The 15,554-nt window shown below is 42.4% G+C and overlaps 1 protein-coding gene across 1 annotated transcript in view; it reads left to right on the top strand.

Annotated features, from left to right (window-relative positions):
- B4GALNT3 (beta-1,4-N-acetyl-galactosaminyltransferase 3) overlaps positions 1-15,554 on the top strand; it is a 108,263-nt gene that overhangs the window by 87,288 nt on the left and 5,421 nt on the right. The window contains exons 14-19 of the mRNA XM_077468945.1: positions 65-1,802; positions 2,359-2,660; positions 3,744-3,897; positions 4,077-4,149; positions 12,777-12,930; positions 14,616-14,742. Coding sequence (XP_077325071.1) covers positions 65-1,802; positions 2,359-2,660; positions 3,744-3,897; positions 4,077-4,149; positions 12,777-12,930; positions 14,616-14,742 — 2,548 coding nt within the window. The remainder of the gene's footprint in view (positions 1-64; positions 1,803-2,358; positions 2,661-3,743; positions 3,898-4,076; positions 4,150-12,776; positions 12,931-14,615; positions 14,743-15,554) is intronic.

Below are 15,554 nucleotides of genomic sequence, written 5' to 3'. Positions count from 1 at the left end.
AGATTAAAGAATATGTTTGTAGCACAGCAAATTATACAATTACTTTCTTTATCCTCTTGAATAGGTTGGTCAGATGATTATAACCCATCTGATTTCCAGTATGTGGACACAGATAATCAGATGGTGGACAAAGACGATCAGGAAGACAGGCAGGAGCCGAGCGAAGATGAAATAATTAAACAAAGGAAGCTTTTCCTTGTTGCAGAGACTGAGGAAAAAGGACAGCTAAAGCCCCTGATATCTGAAAATGTACAGGACAAAGCACTTTCTTTCTCCAATAACACAGCTAAAAAAAAAAATTCAGCCTCGGTTTTCTCAAATCATGATTCCAGTCAGCTACCCAAACTAGGGAGGCAGAGCCAAAAGATCCTGACTCCTCGTGATGCAAAACCCCGTAAGCATAAACGCCAACATCTTGCTAAAGTAAAACATGACTACAACCAGCATGAAAATATTTCAGATGTACAGGAGGGAAACTTGAAAAAAAGGAACAAAAAAACACAGAAAGAAGCAATAAAGTCATTAAATAATGGCCTGAAAGGCATACCACTACCTGTAAGACAAAGGATGACATCTATGATGGATGCTCCACTATTAAACAAAATAACCTTGGCTAACAAGGAGGGTTACCAAAAGGTGCCACAAAACAGTAGCAATGGGAACCCTAAGAAGGAAGAATCTCAAAGAAAAACCAGTAGGCATTATACATATGATGATGACCAAGGACTTAAAGTGGGTATGGCAAACAAACAAGGTTTTAGGCAGGAGGATAATTTAATTCAAGAGACGAGACAAAAAGACATTTTTAACAGGAGGAAGGAGCAAGTCAAAGCTAAACTTGCTGGGGACCAGAACACTGAACCCAAGCTTAATGAAAACATTGATGATAATAAGATTCTAGAGTCTGAGATCTATCAGGGGAAGTTGCATGACTCTGGAAAGGATGTGAGTAGAAAGCAAAGACCTGATTTTGATCAGGAGAAACTGGAATGGCATAGGAGACCTGAGACGGCTCATTCTAATGGGCAACTAAAGCAAGAATCTCAAAATGAACATCTTCATAGAAATAAAACACAAGAGTTTCAAGATATTAAAAGTAGAAGGCAAGACCTCCTTGTAGTCAAGAGAAGACACCATGTTTTAACCACAGTTAGCAATCAGGGAACTGAGAGTCACAGAAAGCAACAAGGAGCTCCTTTGGTAGCTAATGCTAAGGAGCTGGGCCTTGAACATGGAAACGTAAATAGCCAAAACAATGAAGCAGTTGTGGATAAGAACCAAGGGGGAGAACAAGATGGAGTGCTTGGTGAGCCAGTTCGTGGCATTAATCAAGAAAAGTACAAAAAGCCAAAAGAACACAGATTGGCTGTAGATCTTGGTGACAGAAAACAAAGTCCAGAATTGAATAATGGTGACCAAAAACCGAATGATGGTGAAAAGCAAGATCCCTCATGGAAAACAAATAATAGACTGCGACTTCCTGTTACAAATCTGGGGAGACCAACTGAAGGAAATCAGGACCGCAACAATCAAAACCCACAGGAGGAAGAAGAAGAAGCCCAATACCAGGAAAATAATGACGAAGATGAAGACGATGACCAAGATCTTGAGTACCCCTTTGTGTTTGAACAGCCTGTTTTCTGGAACCAGACTTTCCATGTGGGCCAAACAGACTTTCAGGTGGTGAGGTCAGAATACATTGACCTTCAGTGCAACACTTCAGGAAATCTACAGCTGAAAGAGAACGAAGCCTTAAGCATAGTTGGGGCTTTCATGAAACGGCTAAACCAGTGGCATCGGGGGTGAGTACTTGGGGTGTGTACCAGATTAGCTTTATGAAACAAATGTACAAGAAGGAGGAGAGGATTGCAACGCATAAAGATGGGTCTATAGGAAATTGATAAATGTAAATAAAGCAAATATACAATTGTAGAGCTGAGCCAGTTACAAAAAAGTGACAACACTGTTTCATAAAATTAGACGGGAGGTGAGGGGAAATATTCCAGTGGGAACACCTATTCCAGTGCGAACTGGCTAAGCGGGGATTTCCATTCGTTTTAAATGTCTTTTGTGTCTTTAAAAGCTGTAAAAGAAGAAGAAATGGAGGCACAAATCTCCCCAATGGGATAAAGACAGGAGATAAAAAAAAAGACATGGCAGGGTTTTAGTGGTTGCAATGCTTTTTAATGCCTGATGGTATGTAAGGGCACAGTCAAAGGCCAACTCCTATAAACCCTACTTAATTTTAAAAAGAGTGCTGGCCATCTGGATCAATTAAATAACCACAGTAGGAAAATAGTAAGGCTTGAGGTTTGTTGCTATGTTAGTTGTAAATACATTTTTCTTTTTTCTTGGCAGAATGTACAAACTACAGCGCATTATCAACATTGAAAAACGTTTAGACTACGTTAAAGGGAGCCGCTATTTCTTAGAACTTGAACTCTCTGATAGATATAACCGTGTCCTAAGATTTTCTCAGTATGTGTTTGCCCCAAATTGGACTGGGCTGACCCAAGAAGAGCGGGAACAAGAAAGAAACATGAGGAATATGATGTGGGGGCCACGTCGGAGACTGATGGCAAGCGAGAAGCTGCCAGAACTGTGCTGGCCTACAGGGCTGGCCTGGAACCCTCGAGCGATGGTGTACGTTATAGTACCAGGTGAGGTGATTAACATAAATGCATTTTGTGACTTAAATGTCAGACAATATTTTTTTTTGCAGGGGACAATAAGGTTTGAACCTCAGATTTCACTACTGAGCATTAATAATGGCTAAAAATAAATAAATACTTGAGGTATGCTCTGGTCAGTTGACATGTATGCCTTGGCAAAGGTCACATCATGTTCTTTGTCTATGAACTGCAAGGGAGTTGCTAGTCTGTTACAGTTTGTTTCTTGCTCAAAGTGGAAGTAAACCCTCCAATCGTTTTCAGCCAAGGAAGCTGCCATGTTGGCCTCTGTTTAATCTGCAACTGCAATAATGCTGCACATGTGATCCGTTATGACACCAGCCATTGGATGGTTTGACAATTTGGCTGAGAGTACAACCAATGTGACAGCTAGCATTTCCAACATGCCAGGAATGTTAAATGTTGTTTGAATTTTGAAATCAATAGGTTTACCTCCTCTTTAAGACCATTGTGGGACTTTTTGACTCTCCATCTTAACGACATCTCCACAAAAAAAGAAAATGGGTTAGCTGTGCAGAATTCTCCAGAAATAAGAATGCTCTACTGTGGACACGATTTAGTTCTGCTTGAGGCTAAAGCTAAAGGCAAAACATTTTCTTTCGTTTTGCATAGAATGGGGAAAGGTGTCACACCTCTGTGTACTGGTAACCATTGTGACCAAGAATGAAAGCAAGGGGAAATCAAAAATGTTAATTTAGTACAAGAGGTTAGGCTAAATCTTTCAAAGGAAACACCAGTTCCAGGGACAACTGTCCAAAATGAATTCCCTTATATTGGGAGATTTCTTTGAACTTCCAATTGCATCTTTGGGAGAGGAAGTGAAAGGAAATTTCCCCAATGGTACACAGACAGCAAACAAAGCAATGACAGAAGGTTTAAACCTTTCTGTGCTGTATCCTAAACTAAAAAGAATGTTTTGGCTATACATACACTTTCAGTATTTCTATTTATTATGCAAACTGATTTGTTTTGTAAGTGTATAGTTCCACTTTAAATGTTGCTGTAGGTACTCGGTGGAAGGGTTGGTTGTACATTTTTTTCTGTTTCTTCTAGTAAAGAATCAGGCTCGATGGGTCCAGAAGTTTATAGATGACATGGAAGCCATACATCGCACTACAGTGGATCCTTACTTCAGCGTTATTATTGTGGACTTCAGCAGCACTGACTTGGATGTAAAGGCAGCTCTAAAACAGTCCCATCTTCCCAGGTGAAGTGACCAGCAAGATCACTGAAAATGTGACAAAAGGGGACTCTGGGTTAACTACAATATGGGAGACTCAATGCAGAGTATATCAGGGAAGAAGGGTTACATACAGTTTTGCATGATACAAACTTCATACTTCTAGCATGGTATCATATCTAAGCTCTGTAATCTCCTCTCTGCAGTTACCAGTATGTGAGATTGGAAGGGAATTTTGAGCGCTCCTTGGGGCTTCAAGCTGGAGCTGATTTGGTAAAGGTGAGTGACAAAATGAAGTAATCCTTTAAAGATTCTTTCAACAGAAAATTAAACTGTATCATAACTACTAAGGTCCATTTAGGTTTTTGAGATTTTGACTCCAAAAATGTCAGCCAGAATCAGCAGAAGTTCCCATAGTAGAATAAATAAGGCCTCAAGGTTTTTTCCATTAAAGGGTAAGTATTTATTTGGTATATAAAAATGTAACAAGTCCCTCAATGTGTTTCTTAGCTATACGATATGGCCACTTCATCAGGATCCCTGTTTGAAACACTTTTTTCTACCTGGTTACATTTTAAACCGCAGATTGGTAGCTCATCATTTACCGAGTGCCATTTGTAAATACCACTGGATCAATAGAGCCATGCATCCATTTTATCTGCTAACTGAGACACTGTACCGAGCCCATCCGAGAAGCTCGATATCTTGTGACAGCTGTAATTGGTCATCACAACAGTCACATGCTATTGCTTACATGGTTGACCATTCCCCTTCCTCTTACAACAAAGGCGAGGGATCATAGTCATTTCTGAACTGGGAAAGAATGAATGGATAAACAGCAGCATCTGCAAATCTACAGTATTTATTCAGATTCACTCACTGTGCGATTGTTTTGTACTCCTTTCACTGTCCCACTTCTCCAGCACATATAAATGCTGTCTCTGTATGTGAACTGTATATTAACCCTTCTCCTTTATCCTGCACATCTACATATTAACCCCTTCATCCTGCCACTGTATGTGACCTGTACATGAAACGCTTCATTGTCTCCTCCCACCATTTATAACATGCACAGTAATGTATCTAATGCACCATTGCCAGGTTCCATGTTTTAATATTCTCAATATAGTGCTGTGGAGTTTCTTAATTAAAAAAAAAAAATCACCTAGGAGTGTCTTCTTTCCAAAAAGGGGTAATTGGGGGGAGGGGGGGGGCGTGCTGTTATAGGCTGGAATACATGTGGTTAGCGAGCCCAAACTCAGTCCAGGCTCCTCAACCGCTTCCAGACCAGTCGTCGCAGTTTTACTGCGGCAGGTTGGCTCCACTGCGTGAAACCACGTAACTGTACGTTGGCTCGTGGATAGCAGGTGTGCGTGTGGCCCGCTGCGCAGTGGGGGTGCCGATGCTTGTGGCCGACGATCAAGATGACCGCCGGCCACAAGTGATTGTGACAAGGATACACAGAGCAGGGACAAGTATATGTAAACACACACTTCCCTGTTCTGACAGGAGTGAGAGATCATGTGTTCCTATTAGCTAGGAACCACGATCCATCACTTCCTCTAGTTAGTCCCCTCCCCCTTCAGTTAGAATCACCTCCCAGGGAATGCAGTTAACCTTATCACCGCCCCCTAGTGTTAACCCCTTCACTGCCAGTGATATTTTTACAGTAATCAATGCATTTTTAATCGCACTGATCACTGTATTAATGCCAGTGGTTCCAAAAATCTGTCAAAATTGTCCGATATATCCGCCATAATGTCGCAGTCAGGATAAAAATCGCAGATTGCCGCCATTACTAGTAAAAAAAAAAATAATAATAATAATAAAAATGCTATAAATCTATCCCCTATTTTGTAGACGCCATAGCTTTTGCGCAAACTATTCAATATACACTTATTGTGATTTTTTTTTACCAAAAATATGCAGAAGAATACATAACTGCCAAAACTGAGGAAATTTTTTTTTATATTTTTTTTGGGGTGTATTTATTATACAAAAAAATAGTTATTTTTTTTCAAAATTGACACTCTTTTGTTTTGTTTATAGCGCAAAAAATAAAAAACCGCAGAGGCGATCAAATACCACCAAAAGAAAGCTCTATTTGTAGAAAAAAAAGGACGTCAATTTTGTTTGGGTACAAAGTCGCACAACTGCGCAATTGTCAGTTAAACCGACATAGTGCCGAATCGCAAAAAGTGCACTGGTCAGGAAGGGGGTAAATTCTTCCGGGGCTGAAGTGGTTAAATAGTTTTTAATACACTAATCCTGATGACGTGGCCATTTTCTTACAAATTCTTTATTTAGCAAGAAATCCGTTTTTAGTATATCCATGTAGCACTTACCCTCGAAGGAGCTGCTGGTATTTGATTGGGCTTACCGTTATCTCACCATTCCACCGTGTCCGTCATAGGGGTCGCATTAAAGAATTTTCTCATAGATTTCAGCTCCGACACAGTCTTTTTTTCAAATGCTTTATTGACAAAAAGACATTACAATCGAGGTATGGAGGGTTAAGGGGAATTCAGGTACCTTGTAATTGCGGGTCAGGGGTACTTCTTGACCCAGAGAACAACAGCTCCACAATTGGATCCAGCAACCACTAGACATGTGCATTCGTTTTCGTCTGAATGCATTTTCGTCCGAATTTCAGCTATTTTCGTTTTCGTTTTGACAAACGATAACGAAAGCACAGAATCCGGAAAACGAAAGATCCGACATAAATAAATGCTTTATTTTCATTTTCATTGTTACAACAGTTCAATATAGAATAGGAGATTCGACGTGACTCTGACAATAACAATCTGTGTCTATAGAACCTGTGGTCGAATGTGCCTAAGGCCGCGTACACACGGGCGGACTGTATGGCCTACTTAGTCCGCCGAAACACATTTCAGCGGACAGTCCGCTCGTGTGTGGGCTTCAGCTGACTTTTTCAGCGTGCAGTCTGGCGTACTAAGTATTTCGGAATTTCCGTAATTCTGTCCGTCATACTTTGGTTTTAGCGGACAATCCGCTCGTGAGTAGGCTAGTTCGACGGACTAAGAATGGCGCATGCTCAGAAAGGATTTACACGGCCGAAGGGTGCATTGCTGTGTATTGGACTTCCTATTTCTAGTCCCGTCGTACGTGCTGTACACGTCATCGCGCAAGCTTTCGACGGACTGTTTGTGCATCCGTGTGTGGTCAAGTTCGTTCATTCGAAAGTATGACGGACTGTCCGTCGGATTGTATGACGGACTAAGTAGGCCATACAATCCGCCCGTGTGTACGCGGCCTAACCTTACCTCTATTAGTCCAAGATTATATAGAGAAAATATTCGACAGAGAAAAAAGATTTGACAGAGAGAAAAGATTCTGCAAGTTACTGTCCTAAAAAGTGTTTGGGGACCCGGGTCCTGCCCCAGGGGACATGTATCAATGCAAAAAAAAGTTTTAAAAACTGAAGTTTTTTCGGGAGCAGTGATTTTAATAATGATTAAAGTGAAACAATAAAAGTGTAATATTCCTTAAAATTTCGTAGCTGGGGGGTGTCTATAGTATGCCTGTGAAGGGGCGCATGTTTCTGGTGCTTAGAACTGTCCCTGCACAAAGTGTCATTTATGCAGGAAAAAAAGTCCTTTAAAATCACTCGCAGCTATTATGAATTGTCGGCTCCGTAATACAGAGAACACTCAATTACCAGGCCCTTCAGGTCTGGTATGGATATTAAGGGGAACCCTGCGTCAAATTTTTCAAAAGATTTGACGTGGGGTTCCCCCTAACTATCCATACCAGACCCTTTATCCGAGCACGCAACCTGGCAGGCTGCAGGAAAAGAGGGGGGGACGAGAGAGGCCCCCCTTCCCTCCTGAACCGTACCAGGCCACATGCCCTCAACATTGGGAGGCTGCTTTGGGGGTCTGTGACCCCTCAAAGCACCTTGTCCCCATGTTGATGAGGACAAGGGCCTCATCCCCACAACCCTGGCTGGTGGTTGTGGGGGTCTGCGGGCGGGGGGCTTATCAGAATCTGGAAGCCCCCTTTAACAAGGGGACCCCCAGATCCCAGCCCCCCCTGTTTGAAATGGTAAGGGGGTACAAAAGTACCCCTACCATTTCACAAAGAAAGTGTAAAAAATTGTTAAATAAGACAAACACACTTTTGAAAAATTCCTTTATTAAAAATAAAAAAAATAAAAAAAAGATTCCAGCGGTGGTAATCCACTCTTGCTATCCAGCGACGGACGATCATCTCTCCGGGGTCCAGCGATGGCTCATCTGAATCAGCGCAGCAAATCCATCCATCTTCTGTCTCCACTGAGGAGACACTGCGGGGATTCCGGCGGCCTGACGTTTGTTATATGTGGAGGGTGGGGCCACCCGTCACCTGACCCCGCCCCCTCTGATGCAAGGGGAAACCCGGGGTTCCCCGTGACGTATGGGTGACCCCGCACCCCTCTGATGTAACACAGGCAGGTTTCTGTTACATCAGAGGGGGGCGGGGTCATCCATACGTCATGGGGAAGCCCGGGTTTCCCCTTGCGTCAGAGGGGGGCGGGGTCAGGTGACAGGTGGCCCCGCCCTCCGCATATAACAAACGTCAGGCCGCCGGAATCCCCGCAGTGTCTCCTCAGTGGAGACAGAAGATGGATGGATTCGCTGCGCTGATTCAGATGAGCCATTGCTGGACCCCGGAGAGATGATCGTCCATCGCTGGATAGCAAGAGTGGATTACCACCGCTGGAATCTTTTTTTTATTTTTAATAAAGGAATTTTTCAAAAGTGTGTTTGTCTTATTTAACAATTTTTTACACTTTCTTTGTGAAATGGTAGGGGTAGTTTTGTACCCCCTTACCATTTCAAACAGGGGAGGGCTGGGATCTGGGGGTCCCCTTGTTAACGCTCTCTCGTCCCCCCCCCCTCTTTTCCTGCGGCCTGCCAGGTTGCATGCTCGGATAAAGGGTCTGGTATGGATTTTTAGGGGGACCCCCATATCAATTTTTTTTTAAATTTGACACAGGGTTCCCCTTAATATCCATACCAGACCTGAAGGGCCTGGTAATTGAATTTGGGGGACCCCCACGCCTTTTTTTTTATATATTTTTTTTTTTATGAATGACTTTCAATGAGTGTTCTCTGTATTACGGAGCCGACAATTCATAATAGCTGCGAGTGATTTTAAAGGACTTTTTTTCCTGCATAAATGACACTTTGTGCAGGGACAGTTCTAAGCACCAAAAACATGCGCCCCTTCACAGGCATACTATAGACACCCCCCCCCCCCTACGAAATTTAAAGGAATATTACACTTTTATTGTTTCACTTTAATCATTATTAAAATCACTGCTCCCGAAAAAACTGCAGTTTTTAAAACTTTTTTTTTGCATTGATACATGTCCCTTGGGGCAGGACCCGGGTCCCCAAACACTTTTTAGGACAGTAACTTGCAAATTAGCCTTTAAAATTAGCACTTTAGATTTTGAACGTTGGAGTCCCATAGACTTGAATAGGGTTCTAAAGTTCACACGAAGTATGCTATATACTAGCTCCGTCGAATCTTCTTTATACATTCGACAGACACCATAAGCCTTCAAAGACAGATTCGACCGTAATTCATGTGGATTTTCGGACTAATGCAATTTTTGAACGAAAAACAAAATAAATAAAAACGAATTTCGGGAGTAACTAAATAAATTAATTTTTCGGACGAAAACGAAATTCCGAAACAAAATATTTTACTCTGCACATGTCTAGCAACCACCGGATAGGCCTCTCTCACGGACCTAGCAGCCGATGCGATGCTCGGTCATAGTCTCTGCCACAGACTTGAAGAATTAGTAGAACCGTTGCACAATCCTCTGCCACAGGATTGTGTAACCAGCAACTTTTTGCAATGTCAAAGAACAATCTCGCAGTACCAGTTTCTTTTAGCCGAACTGGCATTACTGTGCGGTAGATGACCCGGGATGCGTCCTCCAACTGAGTCTCCAGGCTCTTCTAGAAGCACCAGCCTTGTTGCTCAGTCCTCTCTCTTAAAAGTCCTCCCCTGGATCCTCCAGTCGCTTGGCTTCTTCCCACAGGCAAGACAGCACAGGACCACCCCTGGATCGGTAAGCCCCAGAACTTCTGGGCCTACCCTTCAGTAACGAAGCCTCGGGCCAGCCGGCCCGAGATAATTTAGATGGCTGCAGCACACGTTAGGCCAGGAGGGCCATCAGGTTGGAACACACCCTGTCACGGGGTCTGTCCCTTAAGTACCCTCTCCCAGAATGCGCAGTGGGCAGACCACACCCACTGACTGTTTCCGGGCAAAGAGGTACTCAATACACCCAGCTCATTGCAATTTCCGACCTTGGCCAATCTATAAGGGTGCCACCCCTCGGCTAAAGGGAAAACCACACAACCACCTGAACTAGAACAGAACCAGAATTTCAACATAACCAGTCTGAGCTAAACTACAGCTAAAAAAAAACGAAATTTCTATTTATAGCGTCTGCCCATCAGGAGCAGGGCGCTACATACTCCCCCCACCGCAATAGACGATGTCCTCATCGTCTAAAAAAAAATAGCCCCTCAATCCTGAGAGTACCTGAATACCAAAACTTGGATAGGGAGGGGAAAAAAGGGTAAAGTAAAAACAAAATATACCTTTAACAGTAACACACACAAGAATTACAGCAACATAATTACCAACATCTAACTCTCTATCTAGACCACCCACTCTCCAGCAGCTAGATAGAAGATCCAGTTGAACCTGAAATAAAACACACAGAAAGGCCAAAATACACATATCAGTATACAATGGAGGAAGCAAAGCCTCATCTCCCAGAAGATGAAACTCTCTTTCTCCTCTTTTTTTTTTTCTTATGTAATGGCTAAATGCAAAAGTTTAACCTTTGTTGTGCAAACTTCTACCACCTAGTTGCAGAAAACATTGTCCTTGATGCAAGTACTGAAGCAGGTAGAAGTTCTTGACTCAAAGTTTTCCTATTAGCTAACACTACCTGGCTATACTTACAGTCCTTATAGCATAAAGGTTTCTTTTCTTTTTCCTTCAAAAACTGACATCAAACAGAACAGTCACAATAGTTGATCACCAATAAAAGCGGGGATCGGGCAAAGTCGAAGCTTTTCCTTGTGCATCCACGGTGGCAATGAAGTATACAACATTATCCTTGCCCGGCCGGCAGATGATCACTTTATCCGCATAAATGTGTCTCACATAACTCCAATGTAGAAGGCATCCGTTAAAACGATCATCCATTACTGAAGAATAACCTGTCTTCCTGAAAGGTTTTGGCACTTTTAAATAGTCCCAAACAGCTTCCCTGTACCAACTCTGTTTCCCTAGATTTTCTGCATGATGTCTTTGGGGACATAGGGAAATTCCAGTCCATATTCCTTGGCTACCCATTTGTTTAGCAACCGTTGTGATCGGGCAAGCCTCGGCAGAGATCTGGTGCTTCCTAATCCAGGAGACACACACGAAGTTGCCGATTTGTGTACCATAGCATGGACGGGTAATTTCTTTGATCCAAACAAACTGGTACCTTTGGTCAAAGTCTCGCTAGCAACTACAGGGGTTTCCACACAGGGTAATGTACCCCCCGAGTCTATGGCTATCCAATCAGACAAATTAAAGGCCAAAGCAACATCATTGCTATTTGCCCACAGCATCTCTTGGGACAAGGTTTCAAACAGGTCATCATCTCCGGATATACCCGAGAGGGAGTCTATCTCAGAATCCCATAATTCCTCTGCGGGCACATATCTACAAACAGTCACTTTAGGTAAATTTTCCCCAGATCTCTCACCCGTTCCTGTCATGGATTCCTCAGGAATGGTTTCTCTCTCTGGATCCGGTTCGTGTAGTCTGAGGTAGGCCTCGACCATGGTCTCGGGAGGCTTTTACGTATCCCACCTTCTTTTGGGTAGGTGCAGCAAAGTGGGTAGTGGTGGAAATGACAGCGGTAGTGGTATCCGCTGTTAGTTCTCTGATGGCAGTAACAGCGCCACCTCCCTCAGGAACACTTGGTGTAGCAGGCTTGGAGAACGTAGGCCTAGCCATAGGAGAGAACGTAGCGGTCTCCTCAGCAGCGATGCCCATGGCCCAATCCATCTGGTAGGCATGAGGCGGCAGGGTGGATTGCTCTACGGTGAACAGGTACTCCCTGCAATGTAGACATCGGACAAATGGACGGGGGTTTGCGACCAGTCCCATGCACCTGCTGCATAGCATACCCAAGGCCTTGACATCTCCTGTTGTGTACAGTATGAAACGCCCATACAGTTTCAGGTGAATACCAGTGTCTGTCAACAACGTTCCAGGCAGCCTGATGCTTGTATATACTACAGCTCAGACAAAACTAAATTTCTATTTTATAGTGTCTGCCCATCATAAGCAGGGCTCTACATCCATATAATAAAAAATGAACGAGATCCAGCCATAGATAGAAAATATAACCATAAACTTCTGACACCACCATTTTTGCCAAAACCTTGTTGCACACCGGCATCCCAATACTGTTAAATATACAATCATCCGGAGCACCCTGCTGGACATTGGGAGTAGCCAGCCACCATACCTTCATGGAGATGTTCTCTGCAAATGCTATATCAGGTTGATTGATCCCTGTGTGTGGCCTTCTTGCAATCCTATAGATTTAAGTATATTCATTCATTCTTATATTTTTCCTTTTTTAGAACCTTCAATTTTTTGTTTGAATTACTACACTTTTCCAGATCTCCTCTGTAGTATATTTTTCTTTTTTTTTATTTCTTCTTTTTTTTATTCTCTTTTTGCCTGTCTCACATTTTTTTGGAGAAGTCCTACAAGGTCATAGACTTGCTTCTACATTTAGTAAATACAAACAATTTAATTATATAAAGCCGGATTTTATGGAAGCCTTGCCTTCTCTCTTTCAGAATCCACACAGCATCCTCTTCTTGTGTGACCTTCACATGCATTTCCCTCCATCCATCATCCATTTAATACGCACACACACCATCGAAAGCAAAATGGTGTACGCTCCCATGATCATGAGACTGAACTGCGGTGCAACTCCAACCTGGCCTGAAGGTAAGGGTAAAATGTGAGCTATAAGGGAATTGGTTGTGTCTGAATATCTCCCACTGGTAAATGTCGATGGATGTCCCTAATGATCTCAAAAAAGATAAGGGGAATAATGTGTGCAGTCTGAAAAGTTGTAATTCCTATGTTATTCCAGGTAATAGTTTAAAATTGCTATATAATTTGAAAAGTGCAGGAAAGGTTTAGAAACTATGTCAGTTTTTTACGGCTGCCTGACAGTGTTTTTACAGCTCTGACATACTGCAGTGTGGTGCAGAAAACTATGAACCCGCCACATCAGTCTCTGCACCAGAAAAGCTTGCCCTCCAAATGTCCCCATCGCAGTTACATACTATTATACATTTATATAGTTCTTGCATATTCCACAGTGCTATACCGAGAATATGGAGCTAGTCACTTCACCCAAAATGGGAAGTTCCTCTTGTTTGCACTGTCACAAGTGTAATACTATTTAATGCTAAAAATGCGAAATCAAGTTAAAAGGGTTACACTCACAAACATGGAGCTTAAAGTCGCATGTACAGCAAGGTAGAGGTCTCCTCTCTTGGCCTGTATGAATGGCTTCGCTCCCAAAAGCGAGTGATGTTGCCAGAGTCTTGGCAACCGCTCTGCTAGCTAGGAGGAGTTACTTCACTCACTTGGTCTTCCCTTCATGGCCACGGGTGACGTCATGCAGCGCTGGCTGGACCGTGCGCATGTCTTGCAGCAAACACAGTTTGACATGATGAGGAAGCGGAGCTCGCTATAACATCCCCCATCCACATCACTCACTTTTGGGAGCCAACCCATTCATACAGGGCAAGAGAGGAGATATCTACCTTGCTGTACATGCGACTTTAAGCTCCATGTTTGTGAGTGTAACTCTTTTAACTTGATTTCGTATTTTTAGCATTAAACAGTATTATACTAGGGCAGCCTTGCGCTCTCTTTTCTTTGTACATTACAGTATTTGCAGCTACTGACTTTATTTTTTTATTTTTTTGGGAGAAGCCAGAAACTCCTCTTTAATGTCTCCACTGCAGTCACACACTAGTATTGTTTTATGATTCTATACAGTAGCTCTGACATACTCCACAGCTGTGTAGAGAGAACACTGTGCCATTCACATCAGTCTCTTTACCAGAAGCGCTTACACTCCAATGTCTCCACCACAGTCACACACTATTATTATTATTATGCATTTATATACTGTAGTGCTAATATATTCCACAGTGCTATGAATTTATGCAGCAGTGGTTCTTACATTTTAATGTCTCTACCGCAGTCACACAATATTATTATTTTACACTTATACAGTTCTGACAGCCATTGACATTAGTGTCTGTACAAGAGAAGATTACATTCTAATGTTCCCACTGCAGTTTTATTATACATTTATATAGCACTGATGTATTCCACAGTGCAGTACAGAGAACACAAAATTAGCCATATCAGTCTCTGCACCCCGGAGATTAGGTGATCATTTCCTAACAATTTTACACTTTGTATGGTTTTGTTAGTACTCCACAGCAATCAAATTCAAGTCTGCCCTGAAAAATGACTGTTCAATTGAAAGTTCCCATTCTTTTTTATTCCTTTATTTTAAAGGCACGTTGAGGATTTTAGATATTTCCGTGCAGTTTATAGGCAGTTCCATGTTCTCAGGAAATTATATCTTTACATTTTCTGTACAGGTTTTTGGGAGGTAAATGGTTTTGGACTGTTGGGAATATACAAGTCGGACCTAGAGCGTATTGGAGGGATGAACACAGAAGAATTTCGGGAGAGATGGGGAGGAGAAGATTGGGAGCTCCTGGACCGGTAATGGGGTCTTAAATTCTGATCTTGTGAGATGGGTGGATAATACAAGAGAGGCTCTGAAACATTTGCAACACTAGTATGTTGACTTCCACTAATGGCAGGTCTACATCTTGGCGATTTGTTGCTGCACATCTTTCTGTAATTCTTTCAGCTAAATCATAAAAAAGAATTGTATCCATAGGTATTTCCTTTCCTAGGCTGATAACACGTATTCAGTTCAGCTGCAGCATTGTCTTCTTTTTTGTGCACACATTTAAGAAATATTTTGAATATTTCACATTTTCAAGGCTTATAGAGGTACCAAAAGCAGTAGCGCATTTTATATGCCAGAGCGGGAAACAGGAAATAATGGTGAAAGTGTGGTCTTGCATGTTGTTTAACGAACACAACTGAGCCCGCAGAAATGTGACCCTGATAAATTAATGCAAAATAATTTCAGTGATATTTTCAATATCTAGCAGTAGTTGGTCCCATTAAGCTGGATGTAATTTGTGATGCTGGAAATATTTCACCATTTCACTAATCAAAGTGACATCTTTGTCTGTTAGGTGACCTGCTTGGATACAGGGTGAAATGTCTCGTCTAGTTGAATGTGACTACTGCTAGCTATGCCATGACCTAGATAAATGAGAACATTAAAGTGGTTGTAAACCCTTACAAACCACTTTGACCTACAGGTAAGCCTAGATTAAGGCTTACCTGTAGGTCCAAGAAATATCTCCTAAACCTATATGGTTTAGGAGATATTTGCCCGAAAACGGGCACCGCTGTCTACGGCGCATGCGCCGTAGACAGCGGCGCGCAGACGCACT

This window comes from Lithobates pipiens, unplaced genomic scaffold (assembly GCF_037356315.1).
Source record: "Lithobates pipiens isolate NorthernLeopardFrog02 unplaced genomic scaffold, aLitPip1_a1.2 Scaffold_8, whole genome shotgun sequence".
NCBI lineage: Eukaryota > Metazoa > Chordata > Amphibia > Anura > Ranidae > Lithobates > Lithobates pipiens.
The sequence above is the reverse complement of the archived record's forward strand: the minus strand, read 5'-3'. Positions and strand labels throughout refer to the sequence as shown.